We start from the raw sequence: 23,535 nt of genomic DNA on the forward strand, positions 1-23,535 counted from the left end.
TACTGAAGTTTATTCAATATCAGATACTTTATGAATTTTACTCAAGTACTATTCATATGGGTGACTTTCACTTTTACCAAAGTAATATTTAAACACAATATCTTTACTTTTGGGTAATATGACTCTTTGGCACTTTATACAAACCTTCCAGTCACACATATAGTCCTGATGAAGCAGAGTTTTTGAGTGTTTACTCAAAGGATGTTCAAAAAATTTTACTTTGATTGTTGCTTATTTAGCTGTGTAAAATGTAATGTTTGAGAAAAAAAAAAAGCTTATGATCTAAAACCAAGTTTTCAGGGTCCAAGCCTCAACAGCTGATGGACACATAAGGGTCAATGCCAAAGTTGAAACCTGTTCTTCTATCTCAAGCCATTTATGGTAAAGCAGCTACAGCCTGAAGCGCGGTCCATGATGAACATCCATTCACAGCTCCACCTATTTATTTAATTACCAAGACGTGCCAGAACACATTTTTGAACAGTTAACAGTAATTCCACGTTATACACATTAACTGTATGTGGCCCCAGTTGAAACAGAGCCCGTCCACCAACCCCACGTGCCCAACTTTACCTACTGACATACAGACAAAACAAACAGACACACCACGTGGACTCAGTTTTTATTCCCTTGTAAATAGAATATCAATAAAAACACACCTTAAAAATAACAAATAAGGTTTATCCAACAGATGAAAAAGTAACAAAAGGCATATGTAGATTTTCTACATAGCGATTACAGAACAGTCTACTGTCCAAAAAAGGCACTAAATCTTGAAATAGAAAAAAATGAGGGGATGAAAATCAATTCAAACTGATACAACAAACGTCCTGCTGAGGTTGATATTTTTCATTCTAGAGAGAATTATTGAAGAGTTTATTGCCAAAATGAAATGGTTACCACTCAGAAGTTTTAAAAAAGAAAACTTTTCTTTTTACATGACTGGTCAAATGTTTCAACCAGATGTTCATTTTTTAGTATTTACAGTCATCGGCTGATCGAAGGAGAATCTCAAGAATGGAACATCTACATTTTATGTTGAATGTTGACTTTTTCCACCTAAATAAGAACAGCATTTTGGAATATTAACTCTTCAAATGTCATACTGCATCTCATATGTTCACCATATTGACTGAAGTCAAAGACAAACAGGAGCATTTAGTCCTGAGGCGTGAACTGACTGAAACCACGCTGACACCAGATCCCCTGTGCGTTCTCTTTGTTCATACAGCAGAGCTCAGATCAGGTCGAGATCCTCTACAACACCTTCAACAAGCATCCACCATCCAGGCAGTACTGTCTGGATAAATAATATTGACTGTCTGCGTCAAGTGACAGGTGTATTGCCAGAGGACACAACAGTTGGATTTGGTGGGTGAGACACACATATGATGCAGATCGGTGCCAAAGGTGTGTTTAGTGTACAGGTGTAGAACAGGATCTGATCTGAAGCATCAGCTGCTGAAGGAAGCTCATCCTTTCAAACTAAACAGTACAGCAAGGCAACAGATCGCTGAAGGCAGATGGTAAAACTGCATTTTAACTAATGAAATGATAAAAACATGCTGCCATCAGTCCTGTCAGGAACAAAGCGCACATGGGTGGTCTGACACAGTGCTGATAGAACTGGAAGAGCAAAGGCTTTCTACGACATGTAAGGGAAAACTGGTATCACTGTGCTTCTATATCGTGATAACTCTGATTTATGATATGATGATACACACTTTCTGGCACTGGTTTTTGTATATAAAAAGGTACAGAGCCAATTTAGGTTCAAAAAACTGAAAGCAAAATGAAATGCAGTCAAGAAACAAAGACCAAGACCAATCAATGAAATGTATAAATGAGAAACTGCAGCAAACATTGTGAGGTTGCCGTCATGTCATCAGTTGTTCTGGTTTTATTCTGTGAAGTAGTTGTTACCTCCACCAAGGACATGTTTTCACCCATGTCTGTTTGTTGGTTGGTTTGTCAGCAGGATTAAACAAAAACTACCGAACAGATTTCCGCCAAACTTGGATGGAGGAGTGTCTCAGCACAGAACAGACCCTATTAACTGTTGGTGCAGATCCAGATAGAGGGACAGATCCAGTTTCTCACTTTCTGTAATATTATGAGATGTTTTTTGAGGGGCATAGGATTGTGAGTACTATATGATGCAGATCCTAATAAAAATCTGAATTAGGCGATTTAAAATGTATTTTTTCACCCACTTTTGGTTGGGCCTTGGTGGAGGTTCTAGTTTTGGCTTATTTTTTGTACTGACAGTCTACTGAATTTTGTCTCCTTTAAAATGTAAAGATAAGATTAGATAACAATCTCACATTTAGCATTTACACTTTTGTTTCTTGTTTTCTTTTTACTTTCAGACTTTTTGGCTCCAAAATGACAAACAAAAAAAAAAAAAAAACATTAATAGACTACTTTTTCATTTCACATCAATCTTAGAACTCCAAAGTACAACTTCATGATGAGACCATGAAGGCAGCAACTGAAACAATTCAAAACCCTGAAATAATCTCAAAAGCATGACATCTTAAATGAATCCACAGATTCACTTCAGAAAGGCTTCTGCTTAGCAGATTTAAAATAAAATAAAAAACATTTCTAACCCTCACTGGGTTTGTATTTCATGATATTTTGGTGTAGATAATTCAAACAGATGACAGAAAGCTACATAACTAACTAATGATGCCTCAATGTTTTATAAACGCTTAAAGCAAAGACACCCAGGACAGCTCTGCTGCCGTACAATTAAAGAGACATTCCACCACAAAACTGTAATGCTCCCAGTGATTCATTCTGAAACCATCACTGACGAGTTGTGTTGGCGTTCCACCAGGATGAGGGAAGAAAATATTTTAGAAGTATTTCATGGACTCTGGTGGAGGCAGAAGCTTATGAATGAGTAAATTCTTTTTCAGAGTGGAATTTCCCTCGACTTTCAAACTTACTATTTATTGGCTCGAGTTCGAGAAGGAATTTCCCTTTTCTAAAAGACACTGACATTTCTCAGATCAGCCAGTGAACCATTTTTACAGCCTCATCACAGTTTGCCGTCAGTCTCCTCTGAATAAATCAGCTCTACAGTTATTTTTACTCTAAACTTTGATTCACATTGAAGCAGCTGTGGAGGAACCTGTGGGGTGTAGCTTATAGCTGCGGGGGGTAAAGTGAGGTATTTGTGTCGAGTTTTCAACTCTGAACGAGTAGCTTAGCCTGTAAAGCACCTGGTGAAGAACAATGATGAACTGATCTGAATGAAGCCATTTTAGTGTTGGCTGTCACAGAACATCATGTGTTTAGCTTCCTTGCATTAGCTCGGATACAGTGATGTGTGTACAGCCATTGTAGAAGTCCTTTTTCACGCACTGATAACTGTTAGTACACTGCAAAAACTAAGGCACTTCAACTTAAAACCATACATGATATAATTTGTTGAACAAAAATATAACATTACCTTTTCCATTATCTTTCTGAGTGGTTGGATCACCTCATGACTGATACACCAAACTCCAGTGTTATTTAGTATTTAAATACTGAGGTGCAATATGTACTTCTGTATTGTATTATTAAAATGGAGTTTTCAATTAGAACCTGATCAATTAAAGCTGCACTGCACATTAAATTTGAATCAAATCACTTTGTGTAATGTGAAAGGGGACACAAACTTTTATCATCAAACTCTATAGTTCCCCTCATCGTTTTTAGCCTCTTTAAGCTAATTGTTTTGGTTATTAGCCCACAAACTCCACTCTCAACTTTGTTTCCAGCTGTGACCATCTGTGTTTTCATTGAAAAAGCTCCAATAAACTTACTCTATGCTAAGTCACCTGCACCAAACAGCAAACAAAATAGGTTAGCAACTAGCTAGTGAACATAGCAGGACATTTAGCAGCTGAGGAGCCATATATTTTTTCAGGGGTTGGTGGAAACCAAAGCAGAGCTAAAAGGAGAGTGACTATTGGACTTAAAGTAGAATTTAAAATAAATGAAAATGTTGTTTTTTGTGTGATGGATGTGTAAACAGGCAACTTTTTGCTAACAAGCCCACCATAACAGCTTCATATGGTGATAATATGTCAGCTTGTTTTTACACACCCAAACAACAAATTGTAGGAGAAAATAGTTTGTCCTAAATTCTTACAGTAATGGAACATGTTTTCAGCTGAACAACTGAATGAGCAGTAAGATGATGATGTATGACTTAACTAGTACTCTTTAAAATAAAAATAAAACAGGAAAAATCCGACTTTAAGGAATTCCTTGTGGGGATGGACATTATCATAAATGCTGAAAACAGTTGGACTTCTACAAAGGCTGTACTGGGATACATATTTCTTGATTTGACTAGTTTGATCAAACACTTATCTTTCAGATAAAACACACTTCCTGCTGTAGTTTTTCAGAAAAAACACTTCCTGCTGTGAATCCTACTGACTCAACTTAAGTTTGCCAAATATTTTTTTCTCTTACTTTCCCTTTTTGGTCTCTCATTATACTGATCAATGAAATGTTTCAACAGCAGGGACTCTAAGCACCGTGATATTGATCCAATAAAGTGTCATTTAAAAAGAAAATACAATTTGAACATGACAGTGTGTTTAGAACACGTGGCATATCGAGCACAAACACAGATATACCTAAAAAGGAAATGCATTTTGCTTGCAATAATTTGACACATCTGATGCATCGTTCATTAACATATCTCTAATACATAGAACCACCCATGACTACCATACACTCAGAAAATATACCAAATTTAAACTTAATACTTTGGCTAATGCTTCACTCACCTCTCACCAACAAGAAGGATTCATACTGATAGTTTATCTCATTTGAAGCTAATATGTCTATATACTGTAAATAGAAGTGGATCAGGTACATATAAATACCCCCATGGTTTATATAATATAATGTTTATATGTATGTGTGTGCATACATACATGTGTGGTATATGTATGTATTCACTTTATACTTTAATCTGTAGTATCTAGTAACAGTTTGTTACACTGCTGAATACCTCCCACCTGACTGATCTGTATTGATTATAGATCATCTCACAGTGATTCATTCATTCAGCCTTATCACCCATCAGGTAAGCGGGCACAAATGAATAACTATCAGTCCCCTGGATATCAGGGTTTCTAGTTTTTTACAAATGTGTCAACAGTTTCAGCTTCCTTCGACGTTCACGTATAGAGTAACTTTGTTTTAAATCACTTGTTATTAATATGGAAGCAAAGAGAGACCGAAAAAATCTTTTAATTTTTAAGTGGACATGTTGCATAATGTATTCTGTTTGTTTTAGTATTGTTTATTGTATATTTGTATATTGTTATTTGTAATGTTACCGTTTTTGTTACCTGTCAAGGGACTGCAGATGTAAATTAGCATGCTAAATCCAGCATGTTTACATTGTGTATTTTTACACATGCTCTGTCCCAATCAAACAAACCAATAAAATATCTAACACGCAACTGAATACATAATTGTGAAATAATATCTCTGTTAAGTGCTTATTGTTGATTTTTAAATACTGCTGAATTTATAGAATTTAAATACTGTATCAAGAAAATCTCATGTTGATGGGGTTTAAATTCTTCCTTGTAATTTTAAGTTGTAAAATACATAACTTGATTAGTTGCTCATTTTAAATTGGTGAAATTCAGACACAAAAATTCAAGATGAAGAATTCTAATTTTAGCATTTGGGATGCTATGTGAAGCTTGGTCATCAGATCAGACATCTGACCTATCACGTAATGGTGAGTCAGTCATGTGATCCAAGACCTAAATTCAGAAGAGCAACTGAAAACCCTCCACAGCTGAACAACAAAACGTCACTCGGTTGCATGTTTTCATTTGGAGAACTTGAAATTCTCCCCTTGAAAAACAGAGGAATCCAACAGCACATATTCAGATACTTTTCCAATTAAAATATTTCAATGAAATCGAATTTAAAATTTAAATATTTCATAAGTGTTTTAATTTCAGTGTTCAGTTGTGATTTCATTTTACTCACTTTCATTCATTTGCTCACAGAATTAGGATGAATATGGCCTTTCTTTGCTTCCATATATTAAGCTTATTTTACCAGGGCAGGGGATAAAGAAGTGGCTTATTCTACTTATTTCTCTCTTTTAAATCTTTAAATCATATCTGGGTCACAGGAATATTAGCGGCGAGCTGTGACCTTGATGAAACTCAGCTTATTCGGCTGTTCTTCTCAATGGAAGGAGTTAACAGCTAAAAATTTGAAATATGATAAACTGTAATGAAATGCGCTACATACTGTAATTGTGAAACAATCAGTTAAAATAAACTTTTAGATTAATGTATTTATCTTTTGAGGCTGTTCAGTTGTGTTGTGATCACAGTGCAAGACCCTGAAACTATTTGAACCAAGTGTCAAATACAGTGTTGTCCTGCTGTGAAAAATGCAGTTTCCAAAGAAATCTGTACAATGCATCATGTCCTGTTAGACAGTCTGCTATGGAAGATTTAAAATGCCTAAATAAAACCAAATCACCATCAATCAAAGACAAAATACACACTGCTGTATGTATTTCCTTTGATTACGCAGTCATAAATTAATTATTAATGTTTTATATCACTTTCTTTTTTCTGATTTGGTTTGATTAGGCATTCCCATAGCCTGCTGGGGAGCACTATAACAAATAAGAGTTTATCAGTATTATCATTATTATAATATACTAGTAATACCTATAAGAGCGTAGCAGAGTAGGTTGGTGGTTGGAGGTAGGGTTGGGAGGTATCTCAGGGTTGGAGTTTACACGACTTTTGGTCATTTTTTTTTTTTCACTTATTACATTCCTATAAAATCTGCTTGCATATTAACACACCTCTGATTCTGTTCCATTCATTACCCCGACCAAATCCACCGCCCCCTTCAGTCGTCCTCCAGCGTTTCCGTCTTGATGTCATTCCCCATGCCGCACCTTACTCCATCCACCTGATTGACTATGACCTGGTTGCTGTGATTGACTGCCGCCTTCTCCAAACCGTTCGGGTCCTGGGCGTCGGACAGCGCGCTGTGGATGGTGGGATCATCCTGGAGGGAAGGGGAGGGAGGAGACCAGGACACGCCTGTCAATCTGGAACCCTCTGCCTGAGGGCCCGCCGCTGACACTAGGGAGCGGCCAATCAGAGAAGTGCCCCTCTGACCAGACAAGCCACCTCTGCCCAGGGCGGAAAACCAGCTGGGGAGTAGTGTTGGAACCTGAGAGGAGAAATGATGAAGGGGACGATTAGTAGATTTCTGGCTGAATCTGGATTTTAATTATTGGAATTTAAAGTTTCGACATCTCTTTAATCTGATGCCAAAGCTCTTTGATAATGCAGCTGTACTGAGGAGGTAGTGTGTACCTGGGTGGGAGAGGAAAGGTCAGCTCGACTGAAACCAAACTGCCTGGCTGAAGCTCTCTTGTCAAATAAGGACACCTCACATCCCTGTGACAGAGCAGCAGAGGTTATGCAATAATCAGGTCATTCTACTGTCACAAACATAATGTCACAATGCTTTAATCTGACTTATGTTACTCCTGAATATACTGTCTAAACATAGGGCTCAAATATGTGACTGTATGTAAATTAACGGTTACACAAACAGGAAGCAACAGCTGTTCAGTGCAGCTCTATAGGAGGCTCTGTATGTAATTTACCTGGTCAGGGAAGTCGTTGCCATCCACCTCGTCGCTGTTGGACTGACCTCCTGGACTCTGAACCTCGATGCCGTGGCTCTCCAAGATGGCTGCTTCTTCAAAAACACAAACCTTATCATAGCATATCGACCTCAAACACCAACACACTCACACACAGATGTAGGAAAGCAGTGACACAAAGTAAGAAAGAAGGACTTAAGGAGCTGCTATTTTAGAGCTGAACAATATCCTGCTGCTGCTGCTGATAGAAGTCATGACAGGAATGTGTGTTCCCAGGTGTGTGTGAGATTATACAGCTGTGTTTGTGACGAGCAGGACGGCATCTAAGTGTTGGTTTGGCGATACAGAGAGTGAAGAAGATTCAGCTGGTCGACAAGGCTGTGTGCTCAGCAGTAAAAGCTATTTTTATGTGTTTATTGATTTATTTAGAGACTGTTTGAGAATCCAGCACAGCACAACTGGATATAAAATTCTTAAGGGGGACATGCATGTAGTTTCTGAGTATCTGCTTCATGTCGACTTCTTCAGTCACAATAGGCAGCCACCCCAAAGACTGAACCTGCAGCTATATCTTCTAAGTTATTGAGATATTTTACATTTTGAGTGTTTCCCTTTTAACCGGCACAGCTTTTTCTAGCCTTTCCAGCACACGTGGCCCAGGAAACTCACAGACCAAATTGCATGCGTTTTAAAACCCTAATGTGACAGTTCTTAGCCAATCAAATCTGTGTATTGTGTTAAGCACTGCTATTCCAGTCAGACAGATACACAGGCGAGAGACAAGATGAGAGACACTGTTGGATAAAACAAACCGAACTCTTGATTAAAAATGGACTCTTACATGTTCCAAGTGCTGTATCGTAGGCAACTGGACTGGTTTCAGTTTCTTGAAGACGTTTCACCTCTCATCCAAGAGGCTTCTTCAGTTCTAACTAACTGGAGGGGAGTTGCAGGCTTTTAAATTCTGTGTGGGAGTGTCCTTACAGAGTCATTAAAGACATGTGTGCACTCCTCAAAGGAATGATTCCTTTTAGGACAACAATGTCAACATCTTGGCCAGAGAAGACAGATGGTTTGAAAGAAGACTAAAAGAATCCATCTATGTCAAACTGGAATGACCGTCTTTGAACAGAGGAGGTGGCCTATGACATTACTTATCACCCACCTACAGTGCTGTACTTTCCCTCCCCAGGCAGCTTAACAACCATTCACACCTGGGCTCACCTTGGATTAGAGGTGAGACATCTTCAAGAAACTGAAACAAGTCCAGTTGCCTACGATACAGCACTTAGATTTTACTCCGACCTGGATGACTGAGAACTCTGTTCATTCTTCCCACGGGCAATTCAAAATCAGTGTGACTCATATCTGAGACTGTGGGGATTATTGAAAATGGTTTGTTGCATATTTTTGTTATGCAGTGGATGTTATTTAAGCAAACATACCCACTCAAATCTGAACCGAGGACACAGGAAATATGCTAAAATGTTTTATATGGCACTGAGAACAATTATGTTGGCTGAAATTATGATGTTCTGGACCTTTGCTTGATGACATTTTCTCCTACTGCCTCTCACTCTAACCCCTTACTAAAAATGAACAAGTCCCCTATTTCCCAATAGGACATGGTATATGTATAACTGCAACAACATGTACAAGTGTTAACACACACACAATCAAAGGTAGACATTACCAATGTTAGCACGCCTCTTGATGTCTTTGCGGCGGTTTGCAAACCAGTTGTAGACTTTCAGAGATGTTACCCTCTCCAGATCAGACAGCTTCTTTCCTGTAACACACACACACACACGCACACACGCACACACCCATTTATGGCGGCTGCTTCTAGTCCTTCAGTCTCTCTTTTTTCAGCTCATTCAAGCATATTTAATTTCACTGCTGAGAAAGCATTTTCAAGGCAATGCAAAGATCTTCCTTTAGCCATATTCGCAAGGGACTAGTATCATCAGGCAACCTCATGTGATTTAGGAGTTACAGTACCACCTCACATCTGTGTTTCACGTGAAGCATTCACACAGGATAAGTCTGTATTTTGCTCATATTTACTGACATTATCTCCTGGATATGTCGTCAACTTCAGTAAAGTTGTAATGATATTCACAGATTTTAACTTCCGGGATCAATAAGTCATAAGCAAAACACTGACGATGCCTCGTTCATTCATAATAGACGACGAGCTACAAACTAATATTCATCAAATTACATTGGTCTTTATGTGCAGCGGCTGTCAGGCAAGTGTGCAGGGACAGTCTACAAACTGCAGCAGCGAAAAACAAAACTATTCACTAATTTTCACCAAAATGACTTCACACATCTGTAGTCCCCTGTTGGATACACTACAGTACTGAGGGGATTAGAAATTTGTTGAATTTTCCATGTGTGGAGTGAATTTTGGTGACGCTACACTACACAAGAAGCTTGTGCTTGTGTAGCTTTTCAGTGTTGCAGTTTGTAGGTGGTCCCTGCGCACTCAGCTGACAGCTGCGTGTAACAATCTTTGGTTGCTCTTAACCTTATCTGTCATCTCTAAAACATCAATATAGCTGATCTCACAGTACAGCTGTTGACGACTGTTAAATATATGATGAGCCGCGATCAAATTTCAGAATTGTTCAGCTGTCTGACAGCAGAAAACAGCGGTTTAAAAAGAAATGCAACACCAAATCACAGAGCAATTACATTTAGTAATCTACTATGCATTATCATTTTTCTCAAAGGCATTCATTGATGTTTTTACCCACCTGGTTTCTGAATGACAGCGTTGCAGGCGGTGGCAATCTCCTCTCTCTTGGCCTCATCAGGGTACTGGTTATCACTGAAGTAGCTGAATAGACACATGCAAAGCCAATCAAACATTATTATTTGCTATATTTTCAGCCGATACACACCTCTTCCTTTTCAATTTTTTTGCCATTACCACCACCTCCTCCTACTCCTCACCTCTCCATAACAGCCAGACACTCCTTCCTCCAGGTGAACCTGCTCCCTCGCCGCAGACGGAAGCCCGTAGGGCCGGAGCCAAATGGAAGTGGGGCTTGGTGCCAGTCCATCATGTCGTCCAGAGCCAAAGGGGCGGCTCGCATGGCCAGAGTGGCACCTGAAGGTAAAAACACCAGACATCTTAGTATTTAGGAATAATTCATTTCAGAGACATCAAAGACATTTTCTCAGCTAAATGCTAATTCTCAGGCACTTTTCTATTAAGTGTTTCCACCACTAAAAATAATTAAATAATGACAACATTGAAAGTGCATCAGGTCTATAAAGGTCAGAGTGACCCATTACACCCTGAAATTGATTTCTTTTAGAGCACTGAGCCAGTGAAACAAATTAAAGTCAAGAGATTCTAATCAAATTGTCATGCCGCTCATTTTTTTCTGAGTAAGGACACAGGCTAACTTGAACTTGATGTACGGATTCTTCTCTTATGTCTTCTGTTTTTCCTGTGATGGAACAATAACTAACTGTGTCAACTTGAGAACAACATAGTGGAATGTAGAAGAAAAGTACATGTTGTTCAAGTTTTTCTGTAACCAGAGACTTCTCAAGATGAACATAAAAATGCAAACACATACCAGGGTTTTCTTTTCTGACTCGTATCTGCAACTCTCCAAATATTGGAGACCTGTCCTCTGCTGCAACAGTATGGCTAAAAAAAGAATCCACCTCCATTTAATTTATTTTAAAATGTCGACGATGAATACCAATGAGCTGAGGTACTATATTATTTTTCGGCACTGTATTAGAGCTGTCAATCTGGGGTCTCCAGAGTCATCCTCAAGCAGACTGAGCCAGTATACAATGGACAAACTGACTGTCTATTGTAACCCATGCTTTTAATAGATAACCAGCTCTTTCCATTATGTGGTAGAAGGGACTGTCCTCAGCAGTCTAAATGGCCTGTTTTTTGCTCAGTCACTGTTGAGAAACTCTATGCATTACTGAAGTAAGCACTGCCAGTCATGCATTCAGAGCAGCTGACTAGTTATTGAAAAACAGGTCCAGGATATGTGGAAATGTCCCGCTCTACCTGTGTTGGGAAGAATACGTGTTAGAAGAATGAATGTTCTCCCATTATTTATTTTGTCTATTTAAAATGTTACCTTGTTGTTTATGTGCAGCTTTTTTTTTTACATCTCTGAGCAAACATTTAAAATGTATTTGATACAATAAAAAACTAGGATTAGTTTATTGACCCTCATGAACCTGGAGCTCATTGGCATTTGGGCCCCCTGTATTACTTCTGGTCAGCCCAACGACAAAACTTTGCGTCATGGTCAGGAAGCCAGCCTTTTAGATTCCCTTGTCTTTGGACTCTTTTATATTATTAAAACACTTAAAAAGGGATAGAAAACACAGATCAATTTGTCACAGTTTTTAAAACGCATTCTTAGCCTGGAAGGATTGTACCAAGAAGCTCAGGATTAACTCAACAGAATCCTGAAGAAGAAGAATTATTTAACATCAAACAATATAGGAAAATTGCCTACATTTTATTTGGATATGCAGTGTTTCCAACACACAGATTTGAGCAAGGTTATGTCTGTTTTGGTCTGCCGATATGACGCCTGGGAGGGTACACTTTTTGCCACCTCCATTGCTATGTAAATCCAAGGTGTCGATGACGTGCACTGTTGTGCGACCCACAGCCGGGAGTTTTAAAAGCAGGAAAAAGCTGATCACAGCAGTCAGTTCATCGCTTCATCCGCGGACGTCCAAATGAGCAACTGGAAAGCCGCTGAGATCCGGGAGATGCTAACCATCACAGCCGAGAGAATCGTCACTGTTCATGCCCAACTTCGTGCTTCACATCATGTCACATGTTTACGCCTACCCCTGTGGCGGCTTTTTTGAAAAGGAGGAATATTACACCTCCGTTTCACATAGACAAGACGGCAGATTGCAGCCTTTACCTGGCTGCAAATGTGGCGCATTTTCTAACTAAAAGGGGCTACAGAGAGAAAGATGTTCCCTGGTGTTACATCCCTCCTGTAAAACGCACTGATTATGATGCGACTTCTCCTGATTAAGAGGGCCTACTTATGTTGTTGTTGTTTCATACAAGTGCACCTGGTGGTGCAATGTCAGTCTGTACCACCTTATAGCAAGTAACAACAAGCTTCCTCCACACACGGCTCAACCGCTGTTGTGAAAACAGAATCAGGGGTGAAAATATCTTAAACGGGAGTTGTGTTTTTGGGTGACCTACAAAACATGCTGCTGACAAAAAAAAGTCAACAGAGCAGACACATACAGGGAAAACCTCTTCAAGAAATCCGTGGGCAACACTGATACACAGTATATTGGAGGAGTGGGAGGTTATGCAGCAGATGTAGGCCTGATGGTGGAGGGTGGTTTTACCAGGGTTGGTCTTCTCCAGCTGGTACCAGCGGAAGAAGGCTCGTTTCTTCTGCTCGCTGAGGTCTGATCCCTGCTGCAGGAGCCAGTGAGAGATCCGACTCTGGCTGATCCCTGGAGGAAGAGAAACGGAGCGAGATCTGTATCGACAGTGGGCTGGATGTTTGCTGGCATGTCAACCCTTTCTGGTGGTGATTCAGTGGGCCTGATTAAAGTGGCAGATGAAGATGATACTCACCCGTTACCTGAGCGACCACAGCCTGGGAGATCCGCCTGTTCGCCAGAAAGGACTTAATCTCCTCTTTGATCACAGAGCTGTCCCTTCTACAAGCAGAGTGAAGAATCCACTCTTTACTGCACAGTACAATGAATGTTCACATCTCTAATGACATTACCAACACATACTGTATAGCAACAAAACAACTGTCACTGTAGCCACTCCAGCTGTAACTCTGTAAACCACATATATATTTATGGCAGTGGCTGTTGAGGCTGCATATGTGCAGGAATCAGAGGCTTCATCCTGCTGTAATATTCACTGCTTTTTTTCTGGCTTGATTTTCACACACCCTCAAATCAATACCGCTCTGATTGCAGCTGTCTGACTGCAGACTACAGATGAGAGGTGCTAGTGTGTGTGTATGTGTGCGTGTGAGTGAGTGAGAGAGTGTGTGTGTGTGCGTGTGTGTACTGTATGTGTGTGACTGTGTGTAGGCATTAATCCTTGTATCATATTCAGACTCAGTGTGAGCTACAGGCAGGCTTGTCGACCATCAGTCCTTCTGTGTTAACACCTGCTCCCTGGTGCAGCAATGTACTGTACATGTTGCCAGAGAGTTCAAAAACCACATTCACATTTTGATAGCTAAAAATGATCCTAATTGTAATAAATATGATCATTTATATTATAGATTTAAAAAAACAGATAATGGCACATGTATATCAGAAAACTTCTAAGTGCTGTATCGTAGGCAACTGGACTTGTTTCAGTTTCTTGAAGGCGTTTCACCCCTCATCCAAGAGGCTTCTTCAGTTCTAACCAACTGGAGGGGAGTTGCAGGATTTTAAACTCTGTGTGGGAGTGTCCTTACAGAGTCGTTAGGGCCACTTGTGGGTCGTTGACCTAACCGACCGTCATGTGGGTTGCTAGGGCTAGGTGAGCCCAGGTGTGAATGGTTGTTAAGCTGTCTGGGGAGGGAACTCAGTGCTGCATTGGAGGTGGGTGTTAAGTAATGTCTTAAGCCATATCCTCTGTTCAAAGACGGTCGTTCCAGTTTGACATAGATGGATTCTTTTACTCCTCTTTCAAACCATCTGTCTTCTCTGGCCAAGATGTTTACATTGTTGTCCTCAAAAGGAATGTTTTTTCTCCTTCAGATGTAAGTGGACACCAGAGTCTTGACCTGAGGAGTTGGCTCTCCTGTGTTGTGCCATTTGTTTATGGAGAGGTTGTTTTGTCTCCCCAATGTACAAATCTTTGCAGTCCTGGCTGCATTGAACAGCATAAACTAGAGTACTCTGCTTCTGCTTAAGCCTGGGTGTTTTGTCCTTAGGGTGGACCAGTTGCCTACGATAGAGCACTTAGAATTCCCTTGACCTTGATGACTGAGAACCTTCATCAATATATCAGAAAACATTTTTCTTTATACAACCTATATATCTTTACATTAGTTTTTCAACTATTGTCATGTTTGTCATATATTATGTAGGACATTTCAAAATTAAAAATGATCCTTGTCACTACACTCTGGTTGACAAATTTCAAAACACATCTTTAGCATTTCTGTGCATCAATTTCTTGTCATTAATGGGATGACATATATACGCCAAGTTATTTAGCTGGTCCACCTTTAAGGTCAGTCCACCTTAAGTGAGCCTGGATCAAAGTAATTGCCAACCTTAACCACCTTCACTTTAATCAGCAAGTAAGACACATGAACTTGGCTTGAGTCTTGAGGAGTTGTAGCATTTATATGCTAACAAATAGCCAAAACTGTACAAACACTGCCACGTTCACGGCTATAACATACTGTAAGCGTCATACTCAAAACAATACTAATGTCTTACAAATACATTTTTTAAAAATTCCCTGATGATTAGTCCTGGCAGGGACAATCCAATAACACACCAGTGTAAACCCTGTGCGCCAATATTGATGAATCTGCAATGGCTTAATATTGGCCGATATATTGAACAGACCCAATTATTAGTCAAGCTTTATAGCTATTACTTGTTATTTCATGGACTTACTGCTAGATATTTTTGTTATAAAACACACCTTTGCTGGCTGCAACACTGTCAACGCCAGTTTGCACACTGAGGAAGGGCATCAGTCCACAATGTCCATACTTAATAAAGCATTTTATCACCCAGCCAATGAGGTTAAGTTTTCACACTTGTCCATTTGTCAGCAGGATTACATAAAAACTACTGCTTGGATTTCCACAAAACTTGGATGGAGGATGGTTCTTGGCCCAGAATAGACCCCATTAACTTTTGGTTACCATGCAACACTGTGATCAGATAGCGTAGATTGAAAACAATATTCTAATTAATGAGCAAAATACCATCCCTGAATATCTGCTCTGTACAGGTCTTACCTCATCAAGTCCTCCACCTTGTCATCAACATCTATGTCCTCTTCACTGGTCTCAAACCCATAGCCCGGTGCTGTCACGCTGCCACTAACCACACCCAGAGGAAACCTGGGTGGTGACAGCTTCCCGTTGGTGACAGCGACTAGACCGTTCTGAGCTGCCGCTGCCATGGCGACAGGTGAGGCTACTGGAATGGGTAGAGGGGGGGAGGTGGTGTCGAAGTTGTTATTAGGCGACAGTGACAGTCGGTTGTCAGGGAAACTTGTCTGAGTGGCGGTGGAAGTCATGGAGGAAGAGGCGACGGCGCTGGAAGAAGACAAGGAAGATGAGGGAGGCATGTAGGAAGCTTTATGGGTCAACTTGTGTCCATGTTTCCGGTCCAGGTGGTCCAAGGTGTCCAGGGCGTGGAGGACCTCTGCCTGTGTGATCCCTGTCCTCCTCAGCCTCTGGAGGAGGTCGATCTGCTCGATGGTGAAACGAGGCTCCTCACACTGCTGGAACATCCTGGAGGAGATCAGAACAACAGCATTAATGGCAAAGAAAAACGACACATCAAGTGCTGCACTTCGTTGTACAGGTCTGAAGCACATCTAATATAATGCATTATTAAACTTCAGCCTACTCTACAATAAATAGAGTTACATCAGCTACACCACTAAAATCCTTCTTGTAGGTTATGGCCCTGATCAAATTAGACTTGATTTTCTCTCTGAAGCTGGAACCACTGCATTTCACACAGCTCAGCAGCTCATACAGAGCACTACACACTACAGGCAACGGCATTTTTATGTAAAGAGAACAATTATATATAATAAGTACTTTTCATTCTTTATATTACTAGTATTTGTAAAAAAACAGGGATGTTCCCAACAACTACTTTTCCTCAAGTTTGAACTTAGACTAGTCAACTAGTCTGAAAGTAAGAAAAGACTAATCAAAATTGAGCACAATTCAAATCAGTAAGGTTCACTATTGTCCCATAAAATATTGTGTATTATAAGAGCCATTTGAAACTGTTAATCATAGTCTTCAATAACTAAATTGTATTTAAATTCCACTGAAATGCATGGCTCTCTGCAGCGTGCATTATGACACTGCATAATCCCTACAAAGCATGTCAACCACCAAATAAACACTAACAAATAACATTAACTGAAAACAGTATTGAACAAAACAAAAAATCTTTAGGAAACATACCTGATTAATACAAACACATTTCAACTGAGTGAATGCAATTGCATGGCAAATACATCTTAAATGCAATCAGTAACTGGTGGGTTTTTTTTTTTATAAAGCAACATTTGACAAGGAAAACATGACATTTCAGTGCAAATTATGTCAATATGTAATTCAAGTGTCTACATAAATAAATAAGATAACAAGTTTAACCGACTAGTTTTTCTGGTGCTGACTAGTGAGGAGAGCAACATTTAATCATAGCGCAAAAACCTAATAAGTAATGCATGGCGCATTGTAATGCTGCACTAAAAATACATTACTTAAGGTACTCTGTGGAGTTTCTGACTAGTAGCTGGCTGTGCAGCAGTGCCTCTTTTGTGTGTAGTCTGCACAACAGGCCTGATTTTAATCCTGCTGTTGATTTCAAGATTTCTGCTGATCATCAGTTGGTGCAGTAACACACCAAAGAATCAAAACAATTTTTTTTTTTTTTTTTTAAATCAGTCAGAAATGCACTGAACACTCCCCTTATACCTCAAGAGGACACACAATGTAGTTTAGTGAGAAATATAAATCAGTCCAGGTTGATTATCTTCCACATCATGTCCACTACATGCACCAACATTGTTGCCTGTGAATCTCTCCAGCATGTGTGCACAATCTGAATTCCGTTCAAGAAAGGTGTACCTCAGCAGTGACTAAGAAGCATACTACTCTAGAGAGGCAATTGAACAATGCAAATATACTGAATGGCTATTGCACAAAAAATACTGACCATAAATAGCATCAGAAACAGGGCGTGATGTAATATAAACATACATATTTTCTACTTCGGGGTAATGTATATATTTTAGCTTATTAGTGACCTTTCGCTCCACAGTTAGCTTTACAACCCTAAACAACAAAACCCACCAATGAAAGGATCACAGAACAAAATGGAAGTACAGTCACATCTGTTTGCTTCCATTTACAGCGCGCACACACACACACACACACACACGAAGATATGAGAGCTCAGCAGCTGCTGCCCAGATATGAAGTGCATTCCTTCAGACTAAATACAGCTTTTATCATAGTGGTTACCTTCTCAACCCCAATAATCTCATAATGTTACCCAAATAATGTAATGTATGCTAAGCATGCTCATGTGTAGCTTTAACCAAAAAGAAAAGTGTATTGTTGTTTCGCATTTTAATCTGTATTAATGCCATGTACTTTTGAATGTGCACATATTTGTCATTTCTAAACAAACCGTCAGTGTGAAGTGAGAGAAAGAGAGAGAGAGCAGGAGAGGAAGATAAATGGATAAATGAGATAACACATCTGTCTTGATGCTTTTTTTTCCTTGTGCCGAGAAGAAAAACAGGCTACAGCAGAGAATCAAAGTCAGCAGACATGTCAACACTTATATAGAGGAGGAGGGTGAGGGCGAGTGCGTATCTGTATGTGTGTGCGCGTGCACGTCTCGGGAAAAATGCCAAGAAAAATTTACATCTCAGGCAGCCAAGCTCCATACTTTCTCTCACTGCTGCAGAGGATGAGTCACGATGTACAAAGTTAGACTGATACATAGGATCGATACAGGACTAAAAAAGTATGACAAAATGATGATGTTTTGATTTCATAATGACCCATCAAAATTAATTAGATCAAATTAACAAATTACCTCACTTGTTTAAGCACAACTGCAACACAAATGCTTCAAAAGTCTGTGGTTTATGCAACATTTCTCAGAAAGTATAAGAAACACGCAACAAATTACCTAATCAAGAAATGACAAATATCCTTATAGTTTGGACTCACTATGCAAGCCTAGGTAAATATCAGCTTTATGCCTTTATTTGATAGCCAGCAGCAAAGAAATGAGAGGAAATGAGGAAAAAGATCAGCAGCTAAATACCAACCGGGGTATGTTTCGTTTCATGGTTGACGCCTTAACCCCAAGGACAACAGGCCCCACCGAATAACTTTTAATCAATCTGCCAAGGAGGTTATGTTTTCACCCGTGTCCGTTGGTTGGTCGGTTTGTCGGTTTGTCAGCAGGATTACAATAAAATTATTGAATGGATTTCCACAAAACTTGGACGAAGGATGAGTCTCAGCCCAAAAGAGACCCCATTAACTTCTGGTGCAGATCCGGATAAAGGGACAGATCCAGGGATTTTTCATCACTTTCTTTAACATTGCAAGTTAGGGCATTTTTCAACACTTTCATTAATTTGTCAGGGAACAATGCATGGATCTAAAAAATCAGACGCACTTAGGTGGCTGGTATCCATCTACATCTATTCTTTGAGAGGAAATTTGATGCAGGTCCTCGATCTGGTGAGCTTAAAATATGGTTAAGCAGTCATGGGTGGTTTAAATTTAGAGTTTATCGAGTTTGATATTAGATTAGGTTTGATTAAATTAAAGGGGACTTTTGGGCCAGTCAAGGTCACCCTGCCTTCTTATGCCTGTCAGTTTGGCCAGAGAGACGCCATTGTGAAGAGTTATGGTGGCTTCAAACCTCTTACATTTTTATACTGAGGATCTTCTGTGGAGTATTGCTCAACATGCACTGTGAGCTGTGAGGACTACTACATGTGCGAGTGTGTTTGTGTGTATATTTGCCAGATGCAATTTAGAGACGAATTTAGAACGATCAAAGGAAGCAGGATGTATCTAAGTGCAATTTGACTGGTCAACATGAGATCAGTGGCAGCCTTGCACTGAAGCTGCACCTATTTAAAACTTCAGAGTGGAAGAAGTGTTGAATAGAATGGACACCTGACCTCTACTGTAACATCTCTTAACATCTCCGACAACATCTGAAGAAGGGAAAGGTAAAACACACTTCTAAACAGACTGTTGGAAGGCTGTGGATTGTCATATTTCGTAGAATAAAATCAATACCAATATCTGTCAACTAAGATGAACAAGCAGAGGAGGATTAACAAAACACTAATAACATTAAGAGCATTTTACTTTCAATAGCAAATATTCCTTTTTGAATGAATGAGCCAGTGTCATCTGATCAAACACTGACACCGTTTTAATAAATGATGAAACAGTCACCACAGAAAAACAAGGGTACTTTGGTCTAATCCTTCTGCTAAACTAGTCCTCCCGGAGCCCCTCTGGCAGGAAACCAATGTTCCTTTAAAAGGTGCTCCTATTGTAAGAAGACAGTGGCTTCTAGACGCACAATGACACCATGTGACCAGGAGGCAGACAGAACTTTTCCTTCCTGCCCTGAGAAAAGAATCAGACTAATTATTTGTCATTGCCAAACCCACAAGAATGTATGCATTTTGCTCCAAAGCAAATGTTTTCTGGGCAGGAAATACACCTCTATGTACTGGATTTGCCACAGTGGCTGCAGGATCACTTGGAGTTTAAGTCCGTCTTCACACAATCTGGTGGTCACTTAAGTTTCTCATCATGGCTACGGTGCATTAACCGCCTTTCCAGCAGCCACACTCACTTTTGTAATATGATAACACTGGTGCAGTAAGTACAATGTAGCTTATTCAAGTACTCCAAATCTTGTCTTGCAGGTTTAATCATTATAAAGAACAGACAACATAAAGAATATATGCCAGAATATTTTGGAAGCCGTGAAAGAAATAACATTACTTTGTCCAGTTTTAAATTGATGTCCGCAGGTTTAGAAGGTCATAAGAATTCAGGCTTTAGTGGACTGACAGCAAGCCAGTAGCGCAAGGAAACAGAGTTTGAGTGTGACAGTATTTGTGATTATGTGAGGCTTGGAAACGGTATGTGTGCAAGTAGGGACAGAGGGACTTGTAATCAAATAATGCTGACTGGCAATGCTCGACTCTTAAAGAGCTTCTCTGGTAAGCAGCAACAGCAGGTAGGAGAAAACAGGAGTATGGGCACACATGAAAATCCCCACAAATAAACTGTGTGTAATACTCACAACCAGGGTAATAATGCTGTGCCCTTTCAACTCACACAAACCTGTGAGTGCTCTTAAGCAACAACACTGAATGTCAACCAGCTCTGTCTGTGGTTAAACTTGACTAACAGAAACCCCCAGAGGACCACATTGTAATATATCAACAGACAGTCCAACTATGTCTTGGCTGTGGCTTTCTATAGATCCCCATCCGGTTCACTCCTCAGAGAAACCACCATGCATGACCTGGATTTCACTTCATCTGTTTGTAACTGTGTTTCCACTAAATTATTTCATGTTTGCTGTACTTGAAGGCTTACATCTACTTAAAGTTTACCATGTTACAGATAAACTGTATTAATATCCCTGAACCCACTGACCTGCTTGAGATCCTAACCAGACGTGGCATGAAGGCGAGCCTGTTTGCAGACATGAGCCAGCTGAGCACATACTGTAGACAAAAGTCATTTAATTACAGTAGGCAACTTTTTAGCTGGCCCTGGAACCAGAAACGTAACTCAGAAGAGAACAGCTGGCTCAAGACAACCCTGTAGTGGTCCCAAATGACAAGGGAGTCCCGATGTGGAGTGTTCACTTGAAATGTTCGACTCTCGCGCCGAACCACATTGAAAAAATTGTGGATTTTAATTAAGCCTTGCCTCTAGGGAGATGGGCATGCCCGATAGAGGGTGTCTTAAGACGTTTTATGGATAACGAAGAACAACTCCTCAATTCGGCATAAATCTAGTAAACTAAACCATTCTAAGCACAACAAAACAATACGTTTTATTACTGGTTCGCCTATTGTTATTCTTAAATACACCGAGCATCGCGATAGAAAGCATTGTAGACTAACTGGAAAAGTTGACATTGTGTTTGATTAAGTGTTTCTAGGTGAACTCCGTCCATGCCGAAATTGAGAATGGAGGCTTATTATTCAGATAACAGCGTTTATATCAGTTTAGGTAATATGAGCCTTAACCGCCGAGTAAAACGCCGCAGCACCGCCGAAATTTTTAAGGAGTTTTCAGTTATTCAGTGTATCACCATACAGAGAAAAGGAAATGTATCGGGCTAGCAGGACCGTTTTCAAGACAGCAGTAGTTGGAGCTGCAGGACTTAACTTACCTTAATATTCCAGTCGAAGAGCCTCCACAGATGTTTCTTTTACCATATATCTATTGTCTTGCGGCGCCAGGACACACGGGCACTGACAGTTTTCCCAAAATGTCTCCTCTGTTTCTAATTGGGTTTCAATCCACCGTCAGACAGATTCGCCTTTTGTCCGGCAGACAGGCGCCATGTTGACACAATGACGCAAGGAACGACGGGAGTCGCAGTTTACAGAACTTACTGTACTCAGAGAGAGGGGCCACATTTTTAGGTACACCTGACTCCAGATCAGATTCAATACAGTATCCCTGCAATATTACAAACCTTTATGGGGTTTTATGGAGTTCAGCTTTTGTTGACAGTGCCACAGAGGTGTTGAGGATATTATTATATTTGTTTCTGACAATAACTTAACAACTATTTTGATCATATAAGCCTTATTTTCTGTTTATTTATTCACAGTGGAAACATTTAGGCGTCACTCATAACACACTCACACACAAGAGTTAACGTTACATGTTACATCTAACCGCGCTCAAAGCTCTTCCAAGTGCCTCGTTCTATACGCAGAGCTGAAAAACATGGAACCAGACAGTGGAGAGTGTTTGCTCCTGTGATCTTTAAGTAATTGGAACCACTAAGTCAAGGTTTCTTCGTGTTCGTTAGTGAGTGCACCAAATCAAACAGACAACCTATATAACCCACACAAAACCCTGTGCACAGGCTTGGGGTTATGTTTAGGGTTCTTTTAAAACGACTGCCACAACAGCATGAAGGGTCATTTGGGTAATTTGAGGGTATTTGGACTGGGTCACTTGGGACTGCTCTGATGTGACTTTCCATTAGCAACTTTCAAAAAAGGGAATATCAGCACTCAGAACAAGAGGCGCAGGGGCTGTTAACCTACCTGTGACTTTTCCAGTTCTGAACACAGGGTCTTGAAACTCTTTTACGAATGCCACTGATGTGCCAGGACCAAAAGTAACTTAGGTATGATCAGTTGTGCTCGTGCTCACTGTACTCAGAGTCCTGTGGGTTTGTATTCTAGCTGCCTAGTCAGTGACTAGTAAACAGCTGACAGACAAAAGGAATATAATTATCCCCTTGGTAGGTTAGAGAACATGCAATAATGTGAGTTCTGACTTATCAAGACTGAGAACCACTGCTGTATGCAAGAAAAAGTGTGGTAAATTATTAACAGACTATACTGTCTGTGTGTATGATACAACATGGTCTTTGGTCTATCCGTTTTATTAAGCTATATTCTTCCATTTATCATGGATGAACGCTGACTCCAGGGAGATATTCAGGGACAAACACTTAATGCTGAATCAGCATATGTTGAACAATTTTTTGAACAATGAAACTTGCTGCAGAGCATTTTTGATTTGAGTCGTGGTGTATTCTTGCAGGATTTCAAGTAAACTCAGTAACATACTGATCTGACGTCTAGACACATTTACTGTACTTGTCTCACTGCTTTTAATTTGATAATTTGGGGTCCTCCGGTGTGTCTAAAAAATAAAAATAATGATAATATAGCCAATGGAAACCATACGCTTCGTGCGATTAAGTATACTGTTGCTCGTTCATTATGTTCATTATGTTCATTATGCAGAACAAGGAGGGTTATAAATCCTGTCACAAGACGTAAGGAAACAGTTAACACCACTACTGGACAA

At 39.9% G+C, this 23,535-nt stretch overlaps 1 protein-coding gene across 3 annotated transcripts; it reads right to left on the bottom strand.

Moving 5' to 3' along the window:
• Nucleotides 1-609: 609 nt before the first annotated feature.
• LOC140994759 (homeobox-containing protein 1-like) lies at nucleotides 610-21,988 on the bottom strand. 3 transcript variants are annotated; one of them, XM_073464533.1, is made up of 10 exons: nucleotides 21,869-21,988; nucleotides 15,664-16,164; nucleotides 13,302-13,387; nucleotides 13,067-13,177; nucleotides 10,646-10,802; nucleotides 10,447-10,529; nucleotides 9,378-9,473; nucleotides 7,685-7,773; nucleotides 7,389-7,472; nucleotides 610-7,242 (listed from the first exon to the last, which is right to left on the bottom strand). In XM_073464533.1, the coding sequence occupies exons 2-10, from the start codon at nucleotides 16,161-16,163 to the stop codon at nucleotides 6,913-6,915; spliced, it is 1,536 nt and encodes a 511-aa protein (XP_073320634.1). In that variant the 5' UTR covers nucleotide 16,164; nucleotides 21,869-21,988; the 3' UTR covers nucleotides 610-6,912. The 3 variants fall into 3 exon arrangements, with proteins under 3 accessions (XP_073320634.1, XP_073320632.1, XP_073320631.1); XM_073464531.1 differs by having other exon boundaries at nucleotides 7,685-7,776; XM_073464530.1 differs by having other exon boundaries at nucleotides 7,685-7,779.
• Nucleotides 21,989-23,535: the final 1,547 nt, after the last annotated feature.

This window comes from Pagrus major, chromosome 4, assembly GCF_040436345.1.
Source record: "Pagrus major chromosome 4, Pma_NU_1.0".
NCBI lineage: Eukaryota > Metazoa > Chordata > Actinopteri > Spariformes > Sparidae > Pagrus > Pagrus major.

Coding starts and splice junctions, on each gene's coding strand:
- LOC140994759 (XM_073464530.1), bottom strand. CDS start 16,163: ATGTTCCAGCAGTGTGAGGAGCCTCGTTTCACCATCGAGCAGATCGAC. Junction 13,178..13,301: donor TGTGGTCGCTCAGGTAACGG/GTGAGTATCATC, acceptor CTCTTCCTCCAG/GGATCAGCCAGAGTCGGATC. Junction 10,803..13,066: donor GCTGGAGAAGACCAACCCTG/GTAAAACCACCC, acceptor TTTTACCTTCAG/GTGCCACTCTGGCCATGCGA.